This window comes from Schistocerca americana, chromosome 4 (assembly GCF_021461395.2).
Source record: "Schistocerca americana isolate TAMUIC-IGC-003095 chromosome 4, iqSchAmer2.1, whole genome shotgun sequence".
NCBI classification, from domain to species: Eukaryota; Metazoa; Arthropoda; class Insecta; order Orthoptera; family Acrididae; genus Schistocerca; species Schistocerca americana.
The window spans coordinates 392005718-392026049 of NC_060122.1; the positions used below are offsets into that span (position 1 = coordinate 392005718).

At 45.1% G+C, this 20332-nt stretch overlaps 1 protein-coding gene across 1 annotated transcript; it reads right to left on the reverse strand.

Moving 5' to 3' along the window:
• Window positions 1-565: 565 nt before the first annotated feature.
• LOC124613140 lies at window positions 566-20132 on the reverse strand. The gene is made up of 3 exons (XM_047141758.1): window positions 20060-20132; window positions 6422-6501; window positions 566-1595 (listed from the first exon to the last, which is right to left on the reverse strand). Exons 1-3 carry the CDS (start codon window positions 20078-20080, stop codon window positions 764-766), a joined length of 933 nt encoding a protein of 310 aa, XP_046997714.1. The 5' UTR covers window positions 20081-20132; the 3' UTR covers window positions 566-763.
• Between the last annotated feature and the right edge of the window lie 200 nt (window positions 20133-20332).

The window sequence follows — 20332 nt, forward strand, 5'->3', positions numbered from 1 at the left end:
TCTATGTGTATGCTCATACTTTTTTTCAATCTTCCGACTGATTTTATGCTTCCCGCCACAAATTTCTCTGCTATTCTAACCTCTTCCTCTCAGAGTAACATTTACAACCTACTTCGTCAATTATTTGATGGGTCTAATCAAATCTTTGAGTTCCCCTACGATTTCCACTCTGTGTAGCTCCCTCTAGTAGCCTGAAAGTTATTCCCAGACTTCCTAACAGACGTCCTATCATACTGTGCCTTCTACCTTTCCTCGCCGATTATGTAAGAAACCTCCTCATTTCTCACTCCTTCACTCCTTACCAATGCATTCCTTACCTTACGAGTCCACTTAATGTTCGACATCACACCTCAAATCTCAGATTGTCTTCAGTTGCGATTTTCCCACAGTCCATGTTTCACTACCAAACAATGATATTTGATACTAGCGAATTTCTCTTGACCATGGTACTCGGCAGTATAAAGCATGACAACATAAGCATGAAGCCTTCATTCGAGGTCTTTCATGGCGTACAGAATAATAAGCCGTCTTGTAAAGTATAAAAAAGGGAGTATAATACAAAAAGAACTGTACAAAACATACTAGATACAACAAATAACAAAGCGGATATGTTACAAAGAGTAGCAACAGCTGGCGCCGCGACGGCGACGCCGGCGTCTACTGGATTTGTACTCGTGGCTTGGGGCCACAGCTCGCGGCCGCTGTCTGCCCCGGCGGCCGGGTGGATTCGGCTCTACTCGGCTCGGCTCGGCACGGCTCAGCGTCAGTCCCAGCCGTGGTGCTCCTCGTGGTGGATCGGCACCCACACCTTCTGCCAGACGGGCTTCCACACCTTCTTCCACGCCGGAACCTGGATCTGCTTCCATACGGGCACCTGGATCTGCTTCCACTCGTCCTTCCAGACCAGCTTCTTGTCGGGCACCCAGACGAGCTTCTTGTCGGGCCTCCAGATCTGGACGAGCTCCTCCTTCCAGATGAGCTTCTTCTCCGGCACCCAGATCTGCTTCTTCTCGGTACGCCAGATCTGCTTGTACTCGATCTTCCACTCCAGCTTCTTCTCGGGCACCCAGATCAGCTTCTTGTCTGTGCGCCAGATTTTCTTCCAGATCGGCTTCCAGATGAGTTTCTTCTTCCACAAGCCGTGGGAGGTGTACTCCCAGCCGTGTGGGTCCTTCCCGTGAGATTTCTCTCCTGGTACCCATATTTTTACCAGTTCTGGTACCCAGATTTGCTTCCAGTCGGGAACTTGGATTTCCTTCCATACAGGCACCTGTATTTCTTTCCACACTGGAACGTTTATCTTTTTCCAGTCTGGAATTTGAATTTCTTTCCATATCGGCACCTGAATCTCTTTCCATATCGGCTTCTGGATTTTCTTCCAGTCTGGAACTTGGATCTCCTTCCACACAGGCACCTGTATTTCTTTCCAGACGGGAACCTGGATTTTCTTCCACGCTGGTTTCCAAACCTGTTTACTGACTGTCTTCCACACTTTCACCCATTCTTCTTTCCAGACGAGTTTCTTCTTCCAGATGCCCTCTGGCTGATGGTGGTCGTGGTGCTCTTCATGGTGCACTGGAGGGCCATACTCGATCCTGCATAAGGAGAAAAACAACCATTCTATAATTTTATATAGTTACTAGCTTGCTGCGTTTACAATACGTGTTTTTTGTCTATTTACACCTTGTTCCATTACACTCTATTTGTAATTCTACATATACGTATTTTGTGCCTCTGTGTAGAGTAACGTTTGTGTTGCGTGATGATGATGATCAGACAAGGGAGACGGTGAATCGCGGTGTCGACACATAGCACCAAGGGGACTGCCAATCTTATCACCCCCATCCGATGGACGGATGCCCTCACTTCATGAGATGTTGCGGAGAGGTCTGGTATTTAACTGGGGACTTTGACGCAAAGCTTTGTAATCAGGAGCTTTAAGCCACCATTTCTCTTTCCCTTGCTGGCCAAGTAGTGGCAGTGGAAACTGAACCGGCGTACCTCCGGTTCAATTGCTATCGCACAAGCGAGCGTTAGCGGCTTCGGCCACGAAGGCTAGTTTGTGACATTTGTACGCTCTCAAGTTTCTTCGAAATACTATAAACCTAGCCAGTGTTGCCAAGTACGTCGTGACAAAACCGCAACGTAAATTTGTGAATAAACAAAATATTTTTCAAATATTGTTGATGGCTTTATGATTGTAAAAATCGAAGTTAATAAAATAGTTAAAAGTGAGCTTCCGCACCATGTAACTATATATGCTAACACTCTTAAATATTAAGCGCAGTTTAAGCATAAAGATGTTTAGAACATATATACTGAGTTTTGACAGCAATCTTCAAAATTTTTGCTCTAGTAGAGCTACTGTGAAGTAGTATTATTAACACTTCCACTATATCAACAATGGGCACCTTTCACAGTTGTACAGCAGAGTTAGAGAACACGCAAAGTATATCAGGGCAGCGACGAAGACTAGTAACCTTCACAGGTCTAGAAATAAATGAAGGAGAGTTGTAACATTGCTTCCGTAGTGAAATGTAGGAACTGTATGTTTCTTTGGTGAGAATTTGACGTTTTAGAGTGGCACATTACGATGTAAACGAACGAAGTCGTCCATTATAATTATAAAAATTATTGTCCCAAATTTACGATATCGTGCCTTGATACTTAACCCCAGTACGTGCTACTGCTCTGAAATCGAGAACGTGCAATAAAATTAAATGGTTAAAACTTTCTTCCCGATTCAAAACGGTATAACTATACCTTTCGGATCCGGCGTGGATCCTACAACGTCTGTTGTACGGCGCACTCTACGTGCTACGGTTGGACTCGTAGCAGAGGATACGATACTGATACCGTAAACTTTTTTTCACTTACGTAAAGCGCTAGTATTTAGATGTTGCTACAGATGTGATGCAGTTTCCGTGCTTAGAGCCTAGTTGCTGGAAATTTGACAATAGTTTGGTTATAGTGATAAATTATGATTCATTTTCTTCTCTGTCTTCTGTTGAGAACAAGCGCTTGTATTTCTGTGAGTGTGACAGCTATTTATGTTCTGGCAGTGCAGATATAGTTCATGTTCTAAATGATCGTAAGAGCGTTGTGCGAGGTATTATAGCGACAGGTATTATAGTTCTGCATCTTGCAGATTGCTCCCACACCAACGAGAACTTGGAACTGCCGGCTCTCACTGTACCAGCACTTCGGCTGCGCAAAGTATTGGCTCCACAACGTCTCAGTGTGCCGTTGCAGAAATAGATCTGTGTAGCGTTTAGTTTCACATGCATTACGATGTGCAGTAAAATTAGTCGTTCGAGAGACGTTGAATACACACTACAGAGATCTATGTCGTTAGTGGATTTCAAACTTTTTTACATGATCTTTGTTTGAGATAGAGATTTACAGCGTCATACACCTTGCAATTTAAAATGTTATAAATGCAAAAGTACTGTCTTCCGAATCTTGTATATAACAAACATAATGCGACACGCAACTTTGCATGGATCCATTATCGAGTGCGGTATTTTGTAATCAAAGAAAAACTGAAAGTGTATCAGTGAGTTCATAACAGGTCCTAATTGACATAAACAACTAATTTTTTTAATTTTTCACATGATATTTGTAGTGGAAAATGCTAGTGTCGTGTGGCATTGTCAACTTGGATATCCTGTGGGGTGGATTCCGCCGCCTGTCGGAAAGAGTGTTACTCCCACGCGCATGTTGGTCCCATTCCTTACGGGTAACTGAGATTTATGCAGTGAGTGTGCGTTAGTGTCATGGATACGTGTATAGTGTCTTGTTATGTTTGTGCAGAAGATTAGTGATGAGAGAGGTGAGAGGGCGAAACCCGGTGCCGGCACTTAGCATACTCCTCCCGAATAGCACCAAGGGGAACCAGCGAGCTTAAACTTCCCATCCGACAAACAGATCACCGTCAACAGTGTCATATGTACTCATTTCATGAGAGATTCGGAACTTGATGCGGAACAACGGGATATAAAACTGCTGACGGGCAACTTTACGGCACCATCCCTCCTCCCATTGTGGGCAAAATACTGGCAGTGAAAATTCTGTCCACCCTGTGTATTCGAATCGGTGCACATCTATTTCGAGCGCCACCACACATGTCTACGTTAGCGCTTGACACAGTCACGTCGATTAAACATTGCAGAGCGATATGAAGTGAGACAAGCATGTAATGGCAGTTGTGGGGAAGGCGGATAGTCGTCTTCGGCTCATTGCTAGAATTTTGGGAAGATGAGGTTCATCTGAAAAGGAGACCGCTTATAAAACACTAATACGACCCATTCTTGAGTACTGCTCGAGCGTTTGGGATCCCTATCAGGTCGGATTGAGGGAGGACATAGAAGCAATTCAGAGGCGGGCTGCTAGATTTGTTACTGGTAGGTTTGATCAGCACGCGAGTGTTACGGAAATGCTTCAGGAACTCGGGTGGGAGTCTCTGGAGGAAAGGAGGAGTTCTTTTCGTGAATCGCTATTGAGGGAAATTTAGAGAACCAGCATTTGAGGCTGACTGCAGTACATTTTTACTGCCGCCAACTTATATTTCGCGGAAAGACCACAAAGATAAGATAAGAGAGATTAGGGCTCGTACAGAGGCATATATGCAGTCGTTTCTCCCTCGTTCTGTTTGGGAGTGGAACAGGGAGAGAAGATGCTAGTTGTGGTACGAGGTACCCTTCGCCACGCACCGTATGGTGGATTGCGGAGTATGTATGTAGATATAGATGTAGACCTTAGCTGCGGAGGGTGAACTTTGCAGAGTGATTTTCTATCGCCGCGGCGAGCACAGTGCTGACTGTCTGCAGACAATGTACGTCACGACAGCGACGTCACTTTGGACACGACAGCGACGTCACTTTGGACAATGCACGTCAGACACCAACTAATTTACATCCTGGAAATGGAAAAAAGAACACATTGACACCGGTGTGTCAGACCCACCATACTTGCTCCGGACACTGCGAGAGGGCTGTACAATCAATGATCACACGCACGGCAAAGCGGACACACCAGGAACCGCGGTCTTGGCCGTCGAATGGCGCTAGCTGCGCAACATTTCTGCACCGCCGCCGTCAGTGTCAGCCAGTTTGCCGTGGCATACGGAGCTCCATCGCAGTCTTTAACACTGCTAGCATGCCGCGACAGCGTGGACGTGAACCGTATGTGCAGTTGACGGACTTTGAGCGAGGGCGTATAGTGGGCATGCGGGAGGCCGGGTGGACGTACCACCGAATTGCTCAACACGTGGGGTGTGAGGTCTCCACAGTACATCGATGTTGTCGCCCGTGGTCGGCGTAAGGTGCACGTGCCCGTCGACCTGCGACCGGACCGCAGCGACGCACGGATGCACGCCAAGACCGTAGGATCCTACGCAGTGCCGTAGGGGACACTGTTGCTCCTGAGATATCGGCGAGGACCATTCGCAACCGTCTCCATGAAGCTGGGCTACGGTCCCGCACACCGTTAGGCCGTCTTCCGCTCACGCCCCAACATCGTGCAGCCCGCCTCCAGTGGTGTCGCGACAGGCGTGAACGGAGGGACGAATGGAGACGTGTCGTTTTCAGCGATGAGAGTCGCTTCTGCCTTGGTGCCAATGATGGTCGTATGCGTGTTTGGCGCCGTGCAGGTGAGCGCCACAATCAGGACTGCATACGACCGAGGCACACAGGGCCAACACCCGGCATCATGGTGTGGGGAGCGATCTCCTACACTGGCCGTACACCACTGGTGATCGTCGAGAGGACACTGAATAGTGCACGGTACATCCAAACCGTCAGCGAACCCATCGTTCTACCATTCCTAGACCGGCAAGGGAACTTGCTGTTCCAACAGGACAATGCACGTCCGCATGTATCCCATGCCACCCAACGTGCTCTAGAAGGTGTAAGTCAACTACCCTGGCCAGCAAGATCTCCGGATCTGTCCCCCATGGAGCATGTTTGGGACTGGATGAAGCGTCGTCTCACGCGGTCTGCACGTCCAGCACGAACGCTGGTCCAACTGAGGCGCCAGGTGGAAATGGCATGGCAAGCCGTTCCACAGGACTACATCCAGCATCTCTACGATCGTCTCCATGGGAGAATAGCAGCCTGCATTGCTGCGAAAGGTGGATATACACTGTACTAGTGCCGACATTGTGCATGCTCTGTTGCCTGTGTCTATGTGCCTGTGGTTCTGTCAGTGTGATCATGTGATGTATCTGACCCCAGGAATGTGTCAATAAAGTTTCCCCTTCCTGGGACAATGAATTCACGGTGTTCTTATTTCAATTTCCAGGAGTGTATATTAGACTATAGTGACTGACTGAGGAGACATCTTTTGGTAACTGAAGTATTCGCGAGTGACAATTTCATTTTTAATATTTATCAGGCATGAACTGAAGGTGGCAGCAGCTTACCCCCTCTTCTGGCGACTGTGGACGGGGTTGGCGGAGACCGGTGCAGCGAGAAGAGCTACGGACAGCGAGGCGAACAGCACCTGTAAAGAAAAGAAGAAAAAAACGCCGACCGGCGCGTCAGTAAACTGTTTGCTCGCCAACTTTTGGCTGCCGCTGCTGCTGTTGCTATGTTTGCTTCGCTTAGATTTATTGCCTTGGCGCCGCTGGACACAACAAAGATGCTGCCGCCACGTTCGCACCTCTTACGCGTGACACGTAAGAATCATTCGCACGTTCGCAGTTGTGCGTTCTTGGCGCAGTTTTCACCTCTGCCGCCATTCTCTTCCAGGAATACAGGTGTTGTCCAGTAAGCAAACACCAGAACCAAATTACGCAAAAGGATTTCTCCTGAGCCACGTCTGAGCTGCGTCATTGGCGCCAGAAGGAATAGGAAGGGAAATTAGTTGGTGGGTTGGTGAAAATAACCGGATTCCAAAAGTAAATGCTTGAAAAATAAATAACATTATCAGATTGAATTCCATTCAGAATCGTTGTACCCTGCGACTGTCATATGCTTCTAAGCAGGGATGAACATAGCAAACACTCGCTCATCCATCAATTCGTATTTTATATCACATCTAGCTATATTTTAGGTAAAGTGTATGCATCATCAGAGCGTTTGTATGTAGAAGCTGTCTGTGTCTATATGACACGCTACTAAATGCACTGATGGTATTTATACTATAGCTACATCTGTAATACCACTGATGGTGTTTATACTATAGCTACATCTGTAATAAAATATAGATTGATACGTAACTGTTTGCTGTGTTCTTCTCTAATTGTAAGTAATTATTAAATTACAGTTCACAATTCATGGTGTGGAAATGAAGCTGGTAATGATTTCATTGTATCAGTTTAAGAGAGAAGAACATTAGAATTTAGTCATCATATTAAAGGTCTCTCTCACAACAGGATTTGAATCCAGGCTGTCTTACCAGTTATTATGTTTTCGCATTTAGGTTCCGTGTGCAATTGTAGCTGAATGATGACGGTGTACACAGTAGTACATTATGAAACATTCATTCTGATAGTGGGCTATTTCCTAAAAAAAAGTGCCATTAGCTGCGCTGAAAATTAGGATATAGGAAGTACGTTACATGAACTGAAGAATTAGATTTGGTTTGCTGCAATAGTCGAAGAAATCAGTGTTTGTGAAGGAATGGCAGGTTGATAGGACAAACATCCAAACGTTGAAATGTAGTCGATATAAAACACCGGAGGGAGGGGAAGCAGTAGGAGTCGACAAATATTTGCATATACGAGGAAACACTGCAGCTATCACTCATGCATGACATAAAGAAACGCATTTTGGATCAGAGCAGTTGAAAGCGACAAATAGTGAAAGAAAAACAGAAAGAAAGAAAAATGAAAGAAGTAAATAATGAAAGAAAGACACAAATACATTTCAACATTTTTCAGCGGAAGCACGAAGTATAGGTTTATAAATGCTGTTGCCATAGGGACGCATACATGCTGGAAATAAACGTCAGACAATAACGCAAGAGAAGGAAAAAACATTCACCATACATGAAAGAGTCTTCACTCTAGAGCGAATAAAGAAATTGGTATATTAAGATGTATTTAGCACAAATAGAAACAGATGTTATAGATTTGGCTAATGCAACTCACCATTATTACAAGTGATGCACCTTAGTTAAAAAGGATTTTTTTTCTTTTCTTTAATTTTATAGAACTTAGGTGAAATTTAGGAAACAGCGATACTTAGCTCTCCTTTTACCTGTACAGTAACAACATTCAGCACAATGTAGATCAGAGACTGACACCACATGTTAAATTTCACGCGATTTCTTAAAGTGAGGTGAAGGTTTAACACGCGACTATTTCCTAACTATCAGCTAAACGAGATGTCTGCAGGGCTGCTAAGAAGATAGGTTTCATATTTCAACTCTGAGAAAGCTCAGAAGCCGACAGGTGTAAAATCTCGTCTCATCCGTGCGTAACAGCGTAACAAAGCATATAACTGAGTGAATTCGATTTCCCAAGGAATATGTCTGAACATGAATTTGCCTGACTCGTAGGAAGTGCATTGATCACGAAGAATATGTTACGTACTGCTGTAGCTCCACCGAGAGTCTTCGTGCTCAGAATTCTCTAGTGCGCAACTTTTACTAACAGTGTGACCAAAATATCAATCCCGTCCACATCATTTTCCTGGTTCGTGACGCAGTGCTTGCTTGTAATGTGGTAAACCAAATTGACCTCCATAGGTAACGTCTGTCTCAGTTCTTAAACCAATCTTATGCATGTGTAGTTTTTATTTGTTTCTTTATTTTTTTAGCCTCTTTCTTTTTTATTGCTTTCGCGTCATCAGTCTTCTGCTTCTGTGACAACCGCCACGAATTCCGCTCCTGTGTGAACCTCTTCGTCTTGGAGCAGCACTTGCACCCTGCGCCCTCAAATTATTTGTTGGTTGTAGTTGAATCTCTGTCACCTCTACAGTTTTTAACGCTCTATGGCTCCCATTACAACCGTGGAAGCTATTCCCTGATGTCTTAACACATGTCCTATCGTCCTGTCACTTATTCTTGCCAATGTGTTCCATAAGTTTCTTCCTTCGTCGATTCTAAGGAGGACCTCCTCGTTCCGTACTTTATCAGTCCATCTAATTTTCAGTATCTGTCTATTGTTTCACATCTCAAACGCTTCGTTTCCCTTTTTCTGGTTTTCATTCAGTCATTGATTCACTACCATACGATGCTGTGCTCCAACGTACATTCTCAGAAATTTCTTTCCTCGAATTAAGGCCGATTTTCATCCTGGCAGACTTTTCTTGGGCATAAATGCCTTCTTTGCCTCTGTTAATCTGCTTTTTATGTCTTCCTTGCTTTGTCCGTCATGGGTTATTTTTCTTCAAAGGAAGCATAATTCCTTAACTTTAACTACCTCCTTGTCTCCAGTTTTGCCGTCAAGTTTATCACTAATCTCAATTCAGCTACTCCTCATTACTTTCGTTTTTCTTTGGGTTACCTTCAATCAATATTTTTTACTTATTAGACTCTTCATTCCATCCGACACCTCCTGTAATTATTCTTCACTCTCACTGAGGATAGCAAATACAATCATGAATATTATTATTGACATCCTTTCATCCTGAAATTTAATCCTTACTCTCGAATATTTCTTTTATTTCTGTCATTGCTTCTTCGATGTACAGATTGAGCAGTGGAAACAGGAGACTACATCACTGTCCTACTCCCTTTTTAATCCGAGCACTTTGTTCTTGATTTTCCAGTCTTATTGTTCGCTCTGTTTTTCTTTTACATATTGTTCAGGTTTACTATCAAACAGAAAGACAGTCAACTTTCCGGTAGTTCTAGAAACACTGTGTAGAGATACAACTCACGATTGCTTCCTAGTTAAATCGGCGTGGTCTTAATTACTAATAGGTACAAACACCACATAGACGGCCTGCGCATCTCGATCGTAGCTAAGAAGACAGCAGTTACCCATTAATATATCCGTTTAATGTTCGTCGAACTGTCCGAGAAGTTAAATATATCTGCATAAACTAAGACCATGGCGATAGTAACAGAACTGTTGGAGATGGTGATGTATGTTGGTGGAAGGCGTATTCTCTCAATTATAATAGTAGTCTGCGACGCACAACACCTCTCTTTTAACGCTTGGCACGGAAGTGGACGAACATCGGTGACGCTCTTGCGCTTGCTAAACGAACCGGAGAGTAAACACAATCTCTTCTTTCGACCGCCTCTCTCTCGTCTATTACTGCTACCTGGCAGTGTTTCCAAACTTACGAGCAATACCAGTGAACAGGTTGAACGAGAAGCTTCTAAATTGCTTTTCCTGGCGATTTTTTCAGTGAATTTCAGTCTGCAGTTGACTGTTCTACAACTAATTTTGTGCGGTCGTCTCATCTGAAATTGATCAGCACACATAATCATACGCGTAGATATTTTTACGACAGTTTCTGCTGCTGGTAAAACGAAATGATCGCATCGCTTATTTGGCCGGGAGAACCTGAGGTTGTGTGGCCGCCTGGAGCAGGTCTTTCTATTTGTATTTGACGCCACCATGGTGACGTGTACGTCTGTCGAAGATAAGATGAAAGATGAGGATAGCATATACACTCACTACCAAACAGAGAAAATGCCACCCGGCAAGGAATCGAAACCGTGGCCGCGCGATCTCGAGGCACGGTAACCACTAGACCACCAGATGTTGACAGTGCTCCCAGTGGCCGATCGTCAACCACACAATCGAAAAGTAATTGGCCTTTCCGCCCATTCATGCGCAATGCGTTGTCTATCGTTCAGGCTCGACTGCCAAGTCACGAGGAAAGCGTAGATTCTCTACAAGGTTTCCTGCAATTTGCTTGACTGTTCTGACGTTACACGAATAGCCTCACGCAGCAGATATGGCCCTGTAACAATCCCAAATGTTAGACCTACAGTTACATTCGTGTCTGACCAGTACACCCCGTCGGGAGCGATGTTCTGCTTTTGTCTGGTAAGGAACCAGTTGTACACTCACAAAGGTTGTCCGGCGCCACTGGCTAGTTTCTTTGGAATCTCTTGGTAGCACAGAGTGAGCTTACGTTCATAAGTTTAGAGCTAGCCGAGTCCATGTTTATTCTTACAAACAAGACTGTCCGTCTGCAAAAGAGTTACCTGTCCGACGACCCTTGTTAAAAATGGATATGACGAGTATCCTTTTTTCCCAGTCACTTGGAAAACTTCGTTGTTTCAGAGCCCAACGAAAACCTGCGGCTAGAATAGCAATAAGGTCTCTTGCATATTCTTTATACAATGAGGTGACGAAAGCCACAGAATATGTGTCGGACCTCCTTTTGCCCGGCATAGGGCAATCACTCCACGAGGCATGGACTCAACAACTCGGAAGTATCTGCAGAAATATTAACCCTTGCTGCCTTTATAGCAGTCCATAATTGTGAAACTGTTGCCGGTGCAGGATTTTCTGCACGAACTGACCTCTGGATTATATCCTCCTAATGTCAGATGACATTCTTGTCATGCTATCTGGTTAGCCAGGCCATTCGCTCCAATTCGCGAGAATGTTCTGACACGGTGGATACCCATCCATAAAAAGAGTCCATCGTTGTATAGTAATGTGAAGTTAATCAACAGCTGCAGATGGTCTACAAGTAGCCGAAAAGAACCGTTTCCAGTCAATGGTCGGTTTAGTTGGACCAGAGGACCCAGTTCATTGTATGTAAACACAGTCCACACCATTTGGAGGCACCACCAACTTGCGAAGTGGCTTGGGTCCATGGCTTCATGGTGTCTGAGCCACACTCAGGTCCTATCGTTATCATGTACCAACTTACCAGGCCACGGTTTTCTAGTCGTCTATGGTACAACCGACCCAAGGAGAGGCACTCGCATCGCCTATTAACGCCAAATTTCACCGCACTGTTCTAACGGATACGTTTGTCGTACGTCGCACATTGATTTGTGTGGTTATTTTACGTAGTGCTGCTTGTCTGTTAGCGCTGACAACTCTACGCAAACGCTGCTACTCTCGATCGTTAAGTAAAGACCTTCGGTCACTTCATAGCCAGTGGTGAGAGGTAATCCCTGAAATTTGGTATTCTCGGTACACCCTAGACCCTGTGGATCTCGAAATACTGAACTCCTTAACGATTTCCGAAATGGAATGTCCCATGCGTCTAGCTTCAACGACAATTCCGCGTTCAGTGTCCGTTAATTCCCGTCGTCCGGCCGTAAACAAGTTGGAACCTCGCGAACCACCTGACTACAAATGAAGCTTCGGCAATGCATTGGCATTTCGTACCCTGATACTACCACCTTCTGTATATGTACGTATATGTATATGTACATGTATATGTACAGGACGTATATGTACAGGAGGTTATAGAAACACTCGAAGGAAATATTAATACTAACCGTCATGTAGCAGAAAGATTTATGCATTGTTCTTACTCCTTATAATATCGCCGGCCGCTGTGGCCGAGCGGTTCAGGCATAAAGGCTGTCATTGTTCCCTCGTTCTGTTTGGGAGTGGAAGAGGGAGAGAAGATGCTAGTTGTGGTACGAGGTACCCTCCGCCACGCACCGTATGGTGGATTGCGGAGTATGTATGTAGATGTAGATGTAGTTGGGTTAATGTAGTTGTAAGTCTAGTGGACTGATGACCTCAGATGTTAAGTTCCATAGTGCTTAGAGCCCTTTGAACCTTAGAATATCTTCAGTAATGAACGTGAAACCATAAACAGCTGGAGAAAAGGTCGTCGATCGTGGAATGAGTGTCACGGCCAAGGTCTGAGCGTTATGAACGTCATCGCTAACGCTTAGTCACACTGTTTTCCTTACAGCCGCCTGCGGGTACTTAACATCTCTTAGCTATCGGGACGCAGCCGCTTACGCGTGTCCATCGGCAGCAGCGGGCACCTCTGCTGGCTCTGACCCCGCGTCCTTCGGAGAAAGCAGACGTCCTCCAGACGAGCGCCTGCAGCTCTCACGCGTGGCGTGCGACCCTTGTCCTTCCCGCAAGAGTGGAGGCTGTTTGATTTCTCCGCCGCATGACGATCGTACATTTTAAACATTGCCGTCTGGCACCTGTCGCGCTTTCGAAATGCTGTCCGTCTCTGAGTAAGTAGCCAGGAGCTGTATTCGGCAATTTGAGCTCTGTTATTGCAAAGGGATTGATTCTCGAAAGTGTGTGACTGGAGAACAGCGTTATATGGAAGAGAAACTTGGACCATCGGAAATATAAGTAGGCAGACGTAGTAGTAAATGTAAATGCCGTGTGGCTAGGGCCTCCCGTCGGGTAGACCGTTCGCCTGGTGCAAGTCTTTCGAGTCGACGCCACGTCAGGGCTTGCGTGTCGATGGGGAAGAAATGATGATGATAAGGACAACACAACACCCAGTCCCTGAGCGATCTCCGACCCAGCCGGGAATCGAACCTGGGCCTTTAGGTATGACATTCCGTCGCGTTGACCACTGACAGGGGCGGAAAGTAGTAAATGAAGAAGTACTAAATAGAATACATGAGGGCAGAATACAGAAGACACGTACCAGAAGAAGTAACATAGTATGGTACGTCATCCAGAACACTAAAACTAGGTGTGCCAAACAGCTTGTAGAGCGCGCTGAGTGCAATGGTTATGTCAAGATGGAAATGTTTGTGCATATAAGAAAATATGGAGGGCAGCATCAAACCAGTCGAAAGACTGATGACTTATAAAATGCAGTGGCCATCAGCTACATTTCAGGTGTACGCTATCTCATTCCTGCACTTCTCTTTCACGGCTATCAACAGCGTTGCTTTGACAGTACTTTAGCTCAATGAGAGTTGGGAAACTGACTTTAATAAACCTGTCTCAAATTGTCGTTTAATCTTATATCGCCTTGCGCAGTCGCCTGACAAAATTGTAAGTGATTTCTAGAAGACTTGGGCACTGTGTTTGCTGTCTGACCTTTTTGATATCACTATAAGGAAGGCTTCTATAATTTCCAATATCCTAACTTTAAATATAAGTGAACATTTACCAAATATTTGTGCTCAATCCAGAGTACTATACGGATCGGAATCAGTCTCTGTCACTTCAGTTCTGTTCTGTTTACTATTGTCCCTAGGTCACAGATCACAACTGTCGCTCTCTTCTTCTCTTCATGTCATTACATTAAATACGACCTGGAGACAACATAACTATTTACACGTATATATCACATTTAGTTGTGACATATATCTTGGTATACCTGATACCTATCATCAACAGCCAATGCAGTATTATATATGCCATCAGGGAACGTACTTTGCATAAAGTCGCCTACGTCCGTTTTCATCCAAATATTTTATATTTTGTTAATAACTCATTGGACAGCTAATAGTGGGGTATGTACATCCAGTAAAGACAGAGCACAACGTTTATGTCATACACAAACCCCTGTGTGTCCGAAAACGGCACCTATCGTGATAATTCAAATAAGTAAGAGTAAAATTGCAAAATAATAGTTATATGTATGGTGATAAAGCAGGTGCGATATTGTAAGGGAGCATGATGAAAACTTTCATACCAAATTAACGAAATTCTCAATTCTGTATGGAAAACTTTGGATTTGTACACAACGGGATAAAGTAGAATACGTGACGTCTTCGTCTACAGGTGCATTACGAGCTGGAAAATCATCTGCCACTAACTCCCTGGAACAGCTCAAGTCTTGTCGATCACAGCCATTATGTGACATATATGTAGCTGTGATATATTCGCTGATTAATCCCGGAAAAATGCTTCTAGGTTCTATAAATTGCTAAAGACGAAATTTAGGGACAGGTTACTTACACCACAACAAGAAAAAAATGCCTATTGACCCCATGTTTACCGGAAATTTCTCCTTGGTTTAGTCTGTACTACATCCTCCCAAAACATGGATACCAAAGTCCTTGCAATAGAAGAGATCTGTTCCATAGTACCGAAGATGAACAAGTCCTCATAGCTGTTAAACTCTGCATTTTAGTGCCCATATATACTAGACTCGCTTCTTTTGGTTTTGTGAAGGGAAACTGTCCCTAAAGCTTGTCGGTGCTTTTTTAGGACACCCTATATACACCCTATCCATCTTAGTACCGCTGACAATGTAAATATTTGACTACCGTAACTAGCTATTGAGAATTATCGTTTGCGATGTACTTAAGTAACATCGAAATTTTCTCTTTATCACAGCCATTACAATAGCTGTTGGTGCTGTGTACATGCAAATTAAATCTTTACACACAGTTTTGGTAAACTGCAAGTTTCACTGCATTTCAAAATAACAGTCCACGCTCCCAGTACAGAAAGATGTCTGCAACAGACTCAGAGAAGAGGTTTCTACATTTTGTACTGTCTTCTATACATGTGTACGATATATCGGAAACAGAAAAGTGGACACTGGAAACTTTAAATAATTGCCAGCGTAAAGCGGATATAGTACCACCTGTCTCTACCGCTACTTATACTCTGTCTTATTTATTTATTTTATGCCTGAATCCAGTTAGAAATAGGAGGCTGCCCCGTAAGTCACCGATTAATACTCGCTTCCTTCGGGGTATGTACAGGTGCACTCATACACATTATTATGAATCCGATAAATAGTTCGGTTTGTGAGGCACTTTGCATACGTCCATGCGACTCTCTAACGCTAGAACATTACTTCGTCTTCTACGTACATCTAAGCATACATACGAAATTTCCTTAGTTGAGCCGGTCGCTGTGGCCGAGCGGTTCTAGGCCCTTCAGTCTGGAGCCGCGTGACCGCTACGGTCGCAGGTTCGAATCCTGCCTCGGGCATGGATGTGTGTGATGTCCTTAGGTTAGTTAGGTTTAAGGAGTTCTAAGTTCTACGGGACTGCTGACCTCCTCAGATATTAAGTCCCATAGTGCTCAGAGCCATTTGAACCATTTTTTGAACCTCAGTTGAGAATATACGGTGGTCTTCGTGCTGTCGTGCTGTCTAACTGGGGCGTCCGTGAGAACGAGCGTGAGCCACGACGTACCTAGCGGCCGGGTTCAGCCCGAGTCGTACGCTCATTAAGGCACTCGGCTTCCGCTGGGAGATGCAGCGATACGCCAGCCTCCTGCAGCGCCATCGCGCAGCAGGCCCGCTGACAGCGTGACGTAAGCGTAATGCCGGGGCACGCCGACTGCGATCTGTTGCGCTAATTAAGGACCGGTTAATAAATACGGCGGCCAATCTGCTCGTGGTTTGTGTGCAAGTAAATTGATTCAGTGCTAACGATTCCGTTTATGATCTTCATAGTCGATTAACATTTCAATTTCCATACAGTTACGGTCGAGTTATAAGCCTCCTCATTCTTTCAGCTCCTGCCCTCGCCCCAAGCTGTCTCGTTTTACTCGTTGGCAACATTGAAACAAAGGACAACTCTCCTCACTCTCTGGGTCTTCCTTAGCTCCCTGTGAACAGCCTAAGCACGCGTAAGATAAACGTTAGCACATATGTCCTATTTCCCTCACATGTAAATGCAAACGACTGCCACAGTAATCATCAGAATGATGTACTTCTTGCTACGTTTGCTTCATCTGATTGTCCCCGTGCTGAATAGGCTCTGCAGTAAAAAGCGGCATTTGCTTATTTACTTATATCTTCACAGCTTTCTTTTTTTTTTGTAGACTTAAGGGCAGATTCTGGACCTGGCAATTAAATTCATTTGCGAAAGAAGAAAAGGGCGAAGTTTTGAATTCGGTGGGAATAGGATTCAAACAATGGAGCAGCGGTATTCAATTCGTCACTGTTAATAAAAACTACCACACCTGTATTTAAAATACACTTGTCACTATATGTTTAATTATAGTGTACAACATAAGGTCAGGATGAAATTTCGCGAACAGCCTTCGTAACAACTCTCACAGAATTGTGCCGATATTGTGACTAAAGATATCTAATTGTCATACGTAACGTTAAAGGCACACATTCAAACACAGTGAGTACACATACACTCCATCGACTGCCAGACAAAAGCGTGGACAGCTGTTAAGTGCAAGGAACGTAATGTACTGTTCGCTTATTATCTTCCCGCGTTACTATTAACACCTCAGATACTCCTGCAACATTTTTCACTCGGTGAAATCTAGATATATGAGTCACGACTGTAACAGGACATCGAATATCATCACTTTAAACCCGAGCAGTGATGTTAGATTTGTTTTGTTTCCACTGTTACGTAGTTGCAAAGTTAGATTTAAAAGATGCATTTTTTGTTCTCACTATTATATAAAATGCATATTTAATAGACTGTCACAAGCGAGTATAATTCTGATGACCTAACGTATTCACGAGACTATATGTACCAATCTGACTGATGGAGGGAAGAAAAAATCGTTACTAACATATTCCTGCTTCTGGATCCTCGAAAGGCACGACAGTGATACCATTTTACCAGGGCTATTCGGAAAGTAAGGTCCGATCGGTCGCGAAATGGAAACGACTATGACAATCCGATAAAGCTTTGCACAGATGTGTTGGGTAGTGTCTCTAGTATAACCCCAGTTACCATCACGTCGCTCTTCCCATTTCTGAGCTCGCAGTGAGTGCGTAAAGATGTCTAGAAAATAGTGTCTGCCGCCAAGTACGAGGGCCTGGTGAGAAATTTCGCCTGAAGCTATGCAGCTAACATTACATAACTGTCGTGCTGTTTCTTCTTCAAGACCATTCTCCGCCGCATTCTGCAGGGGCAATGAAGATGCTCCTGCATCGTTTTCAATTGGAAATGTTTGACTACCCACAATACAGCCCGTAATTGTCTTCCTCTGAGTTTCATCTCTGCTCACATGAACCGCTGGCTATGAAGACAACATTTTGGCACAAGACAACGAGCCGTAGGCCAGCGTAGAGAATTGGCGGAAAGCACTGGCGGCTGCCTTCTATAGCGAGGGTATTGGAAAGTTGTTACAACGCTACGATACACGTCTAAGTCGGATCGGCGACTATGGAGATAAGTAGCTGCAAGGTGTATCTAACTGTTGCAAATAAAACATTTTAGATTTTTACCGTGGTTTCCATTTCCCGACCTATCGGACCTTAGTTTCCGAATAGCCCTCGTACATCTGAAAATAACGGGCATGAATCTTCACTCCGTCTTCCTGATTTAGATTACGAGGATTTCCATTTATCCTAGCCGTCGTCGACCACCTAACTTTAAGGGAGTGACAGCTGATTCTTCCATTCGGCAAAACGTAATCAATGTGAACAACTGCTACACCTGTGATGGCTTAGATTTCTGACTGGATGTCCAACAACGAACATTGTGAACAGTACACTGGGATCTGAACCCGCACCGAGCGAGGTGGCGCAGTGGTTAGCACACTGGACTCGCATTCGGGAGGACGACGGTTCAATCCCGCGTCCGGCCATCCTGATTTGGGTTTTCCGTGATTTCCCTAAATCGCTCCAGGCAAATGCCGGGATGGTTCCTCTGAAAGGGCACGGCCGACTTCCTTCCCTGTCCTTCCCTAATCCGATGAGACCGATGACCTCGCTGTTTGGTCTCTTTCCCAAAAACCAACCAACCAACCTGAACCCGCGTTCGGCAAGACTGGAATCACGAGCGCCTTACGGCAATGCTGATTTAGCGTTTGATCAGCCTTTCTCTAAATCTTCGCCGGCATATCAAGATATTTCGCAGAAGGCCAAGACCAGTATCTATCTCCATAAATGTTGAGTTGATACGGTCTTCGCCTGTAATTATAGACGTTGACAGTGTAGCACACTGTAAACTTCCTTCTTTCGTTTCGTCTTCGAAAGAAACAGGTAAGTGTCTGTCTAGGCACTTTGATTTATTATTCCATGATTTTCTTCAAATTATTTGCCGCGAATTTCGAGATCTCCCCTTTGGGAGGACATGAATGCTTCAACTGCCAGCGGTAAGTTTGCAAGGTAGTCTCTGTCAACCTCGTCACTGACAGGACGTCAAACTCTGAACCAAGTGAAGTGCTTTCCTTTCCTCCATTTACCTACCGACCAACGAGGCGCATTGGTACACCTACATCTATATCTATGCAAACCACTCTGAAGGGTACGGAAGAGGATAATTTCTATTGCATCAGTTATTACGACTTCTTCCGTTTCCATACGCGTATTCAGTTCGGATAAACTTTTCATTCTAATCTATCGTTCACGATCCCTACGGGAGCGATACATTAGGTTATGTAGTATATTACTAGATTCAACACTTTTTTTTGTAATTTGTGTGAAATCTTATGGGACTTAACTGTTAAGATCATCAGTCCCTAAGCTTACACACTATTTAACCTAAAATATCCCAAGGACAAACATACACACCCATGCCCGAGGGAGGACTCGAACCTCCGCCGGGATCAGCCGCACAGTCCATGACTGCAGCGCCCTAGACCGCTAGGCTAAACCCGCGCAGCGATTCAACACTTGAAACAGGTTATTGAATCTTTGTAAACAAGCAGCCGCGGAATAGTTTGCACCTGTCTTCAAGCGTCCGCCAGTTCAGACTCCTCAGTTTATCTGCTCCCCCTTTGCCCAAACAAACCTGATCAAATCGTACAACCATTCTTTGTGTAGGTTTGATATCCCCAGTTAGTCGTATTTCGTAAGGGCGTAACACACTTTAGCAGTACTCCGAGATGGGCCGCAGGCGTGTTTTGTAAACAATCTCTTTTGTAGACTGATTATGATTTCGCACTGTGCTACCAATTAACCAAAGTCTGCCATTTACATTATCTCTGATTGAGCCTACAGTGACCTCGCATTCTGGAGGAATACAGCTCAAACACCCTTATTAAGGATGTTCCTGGTCTCCGTAAATCACTTTAGGCTCATGGCGACATGGTTCTTTTAAAAAGGACACGGCAGTTTTCGTTCCCCGTTTCTCAACCCGAGTTCTGTGTCTCTGTCTCCTTCTGCCAATGGTCTAAGCAGTGATGAGGTGTAAAGCCGTAATTCTGTTGGTCATGCAATGATTGTCGACTGGATGTGGATAGTTAAACTGCAGAGAGATAGAGAGAGAGAGACAGACAGACAGACTTATTCACGCAGAGGCGACCTCTTAATGCGCCGTGTGGTGCTAGGCGGTACGCATAGTGCGTGCGAGACGGGCCACTGACCAGCAGCGTCGACGGCTTCATGTCGGCGGCGCGTCGCGGCGGCGGTGAGCGTCGGCCGGTTCTGCAGACCGGGCCTTGCGGACAACTACGGCGGCGTCTGGCAGGACGGCGGTTTTATACGCGGCGCCCCACGGCTTGGAGGGGGAGGCCTGCGAGAAGACGCGCAACTTTCCGCCGCGGCAGCGGGCAAGTGGCAGGTGGGGGCGCCGGGCCGTCGGCGGCCTTTGGCTGCGGGTGGGGTGGGAGGAGGGTGGGCCCGGGCACACAGCCTCT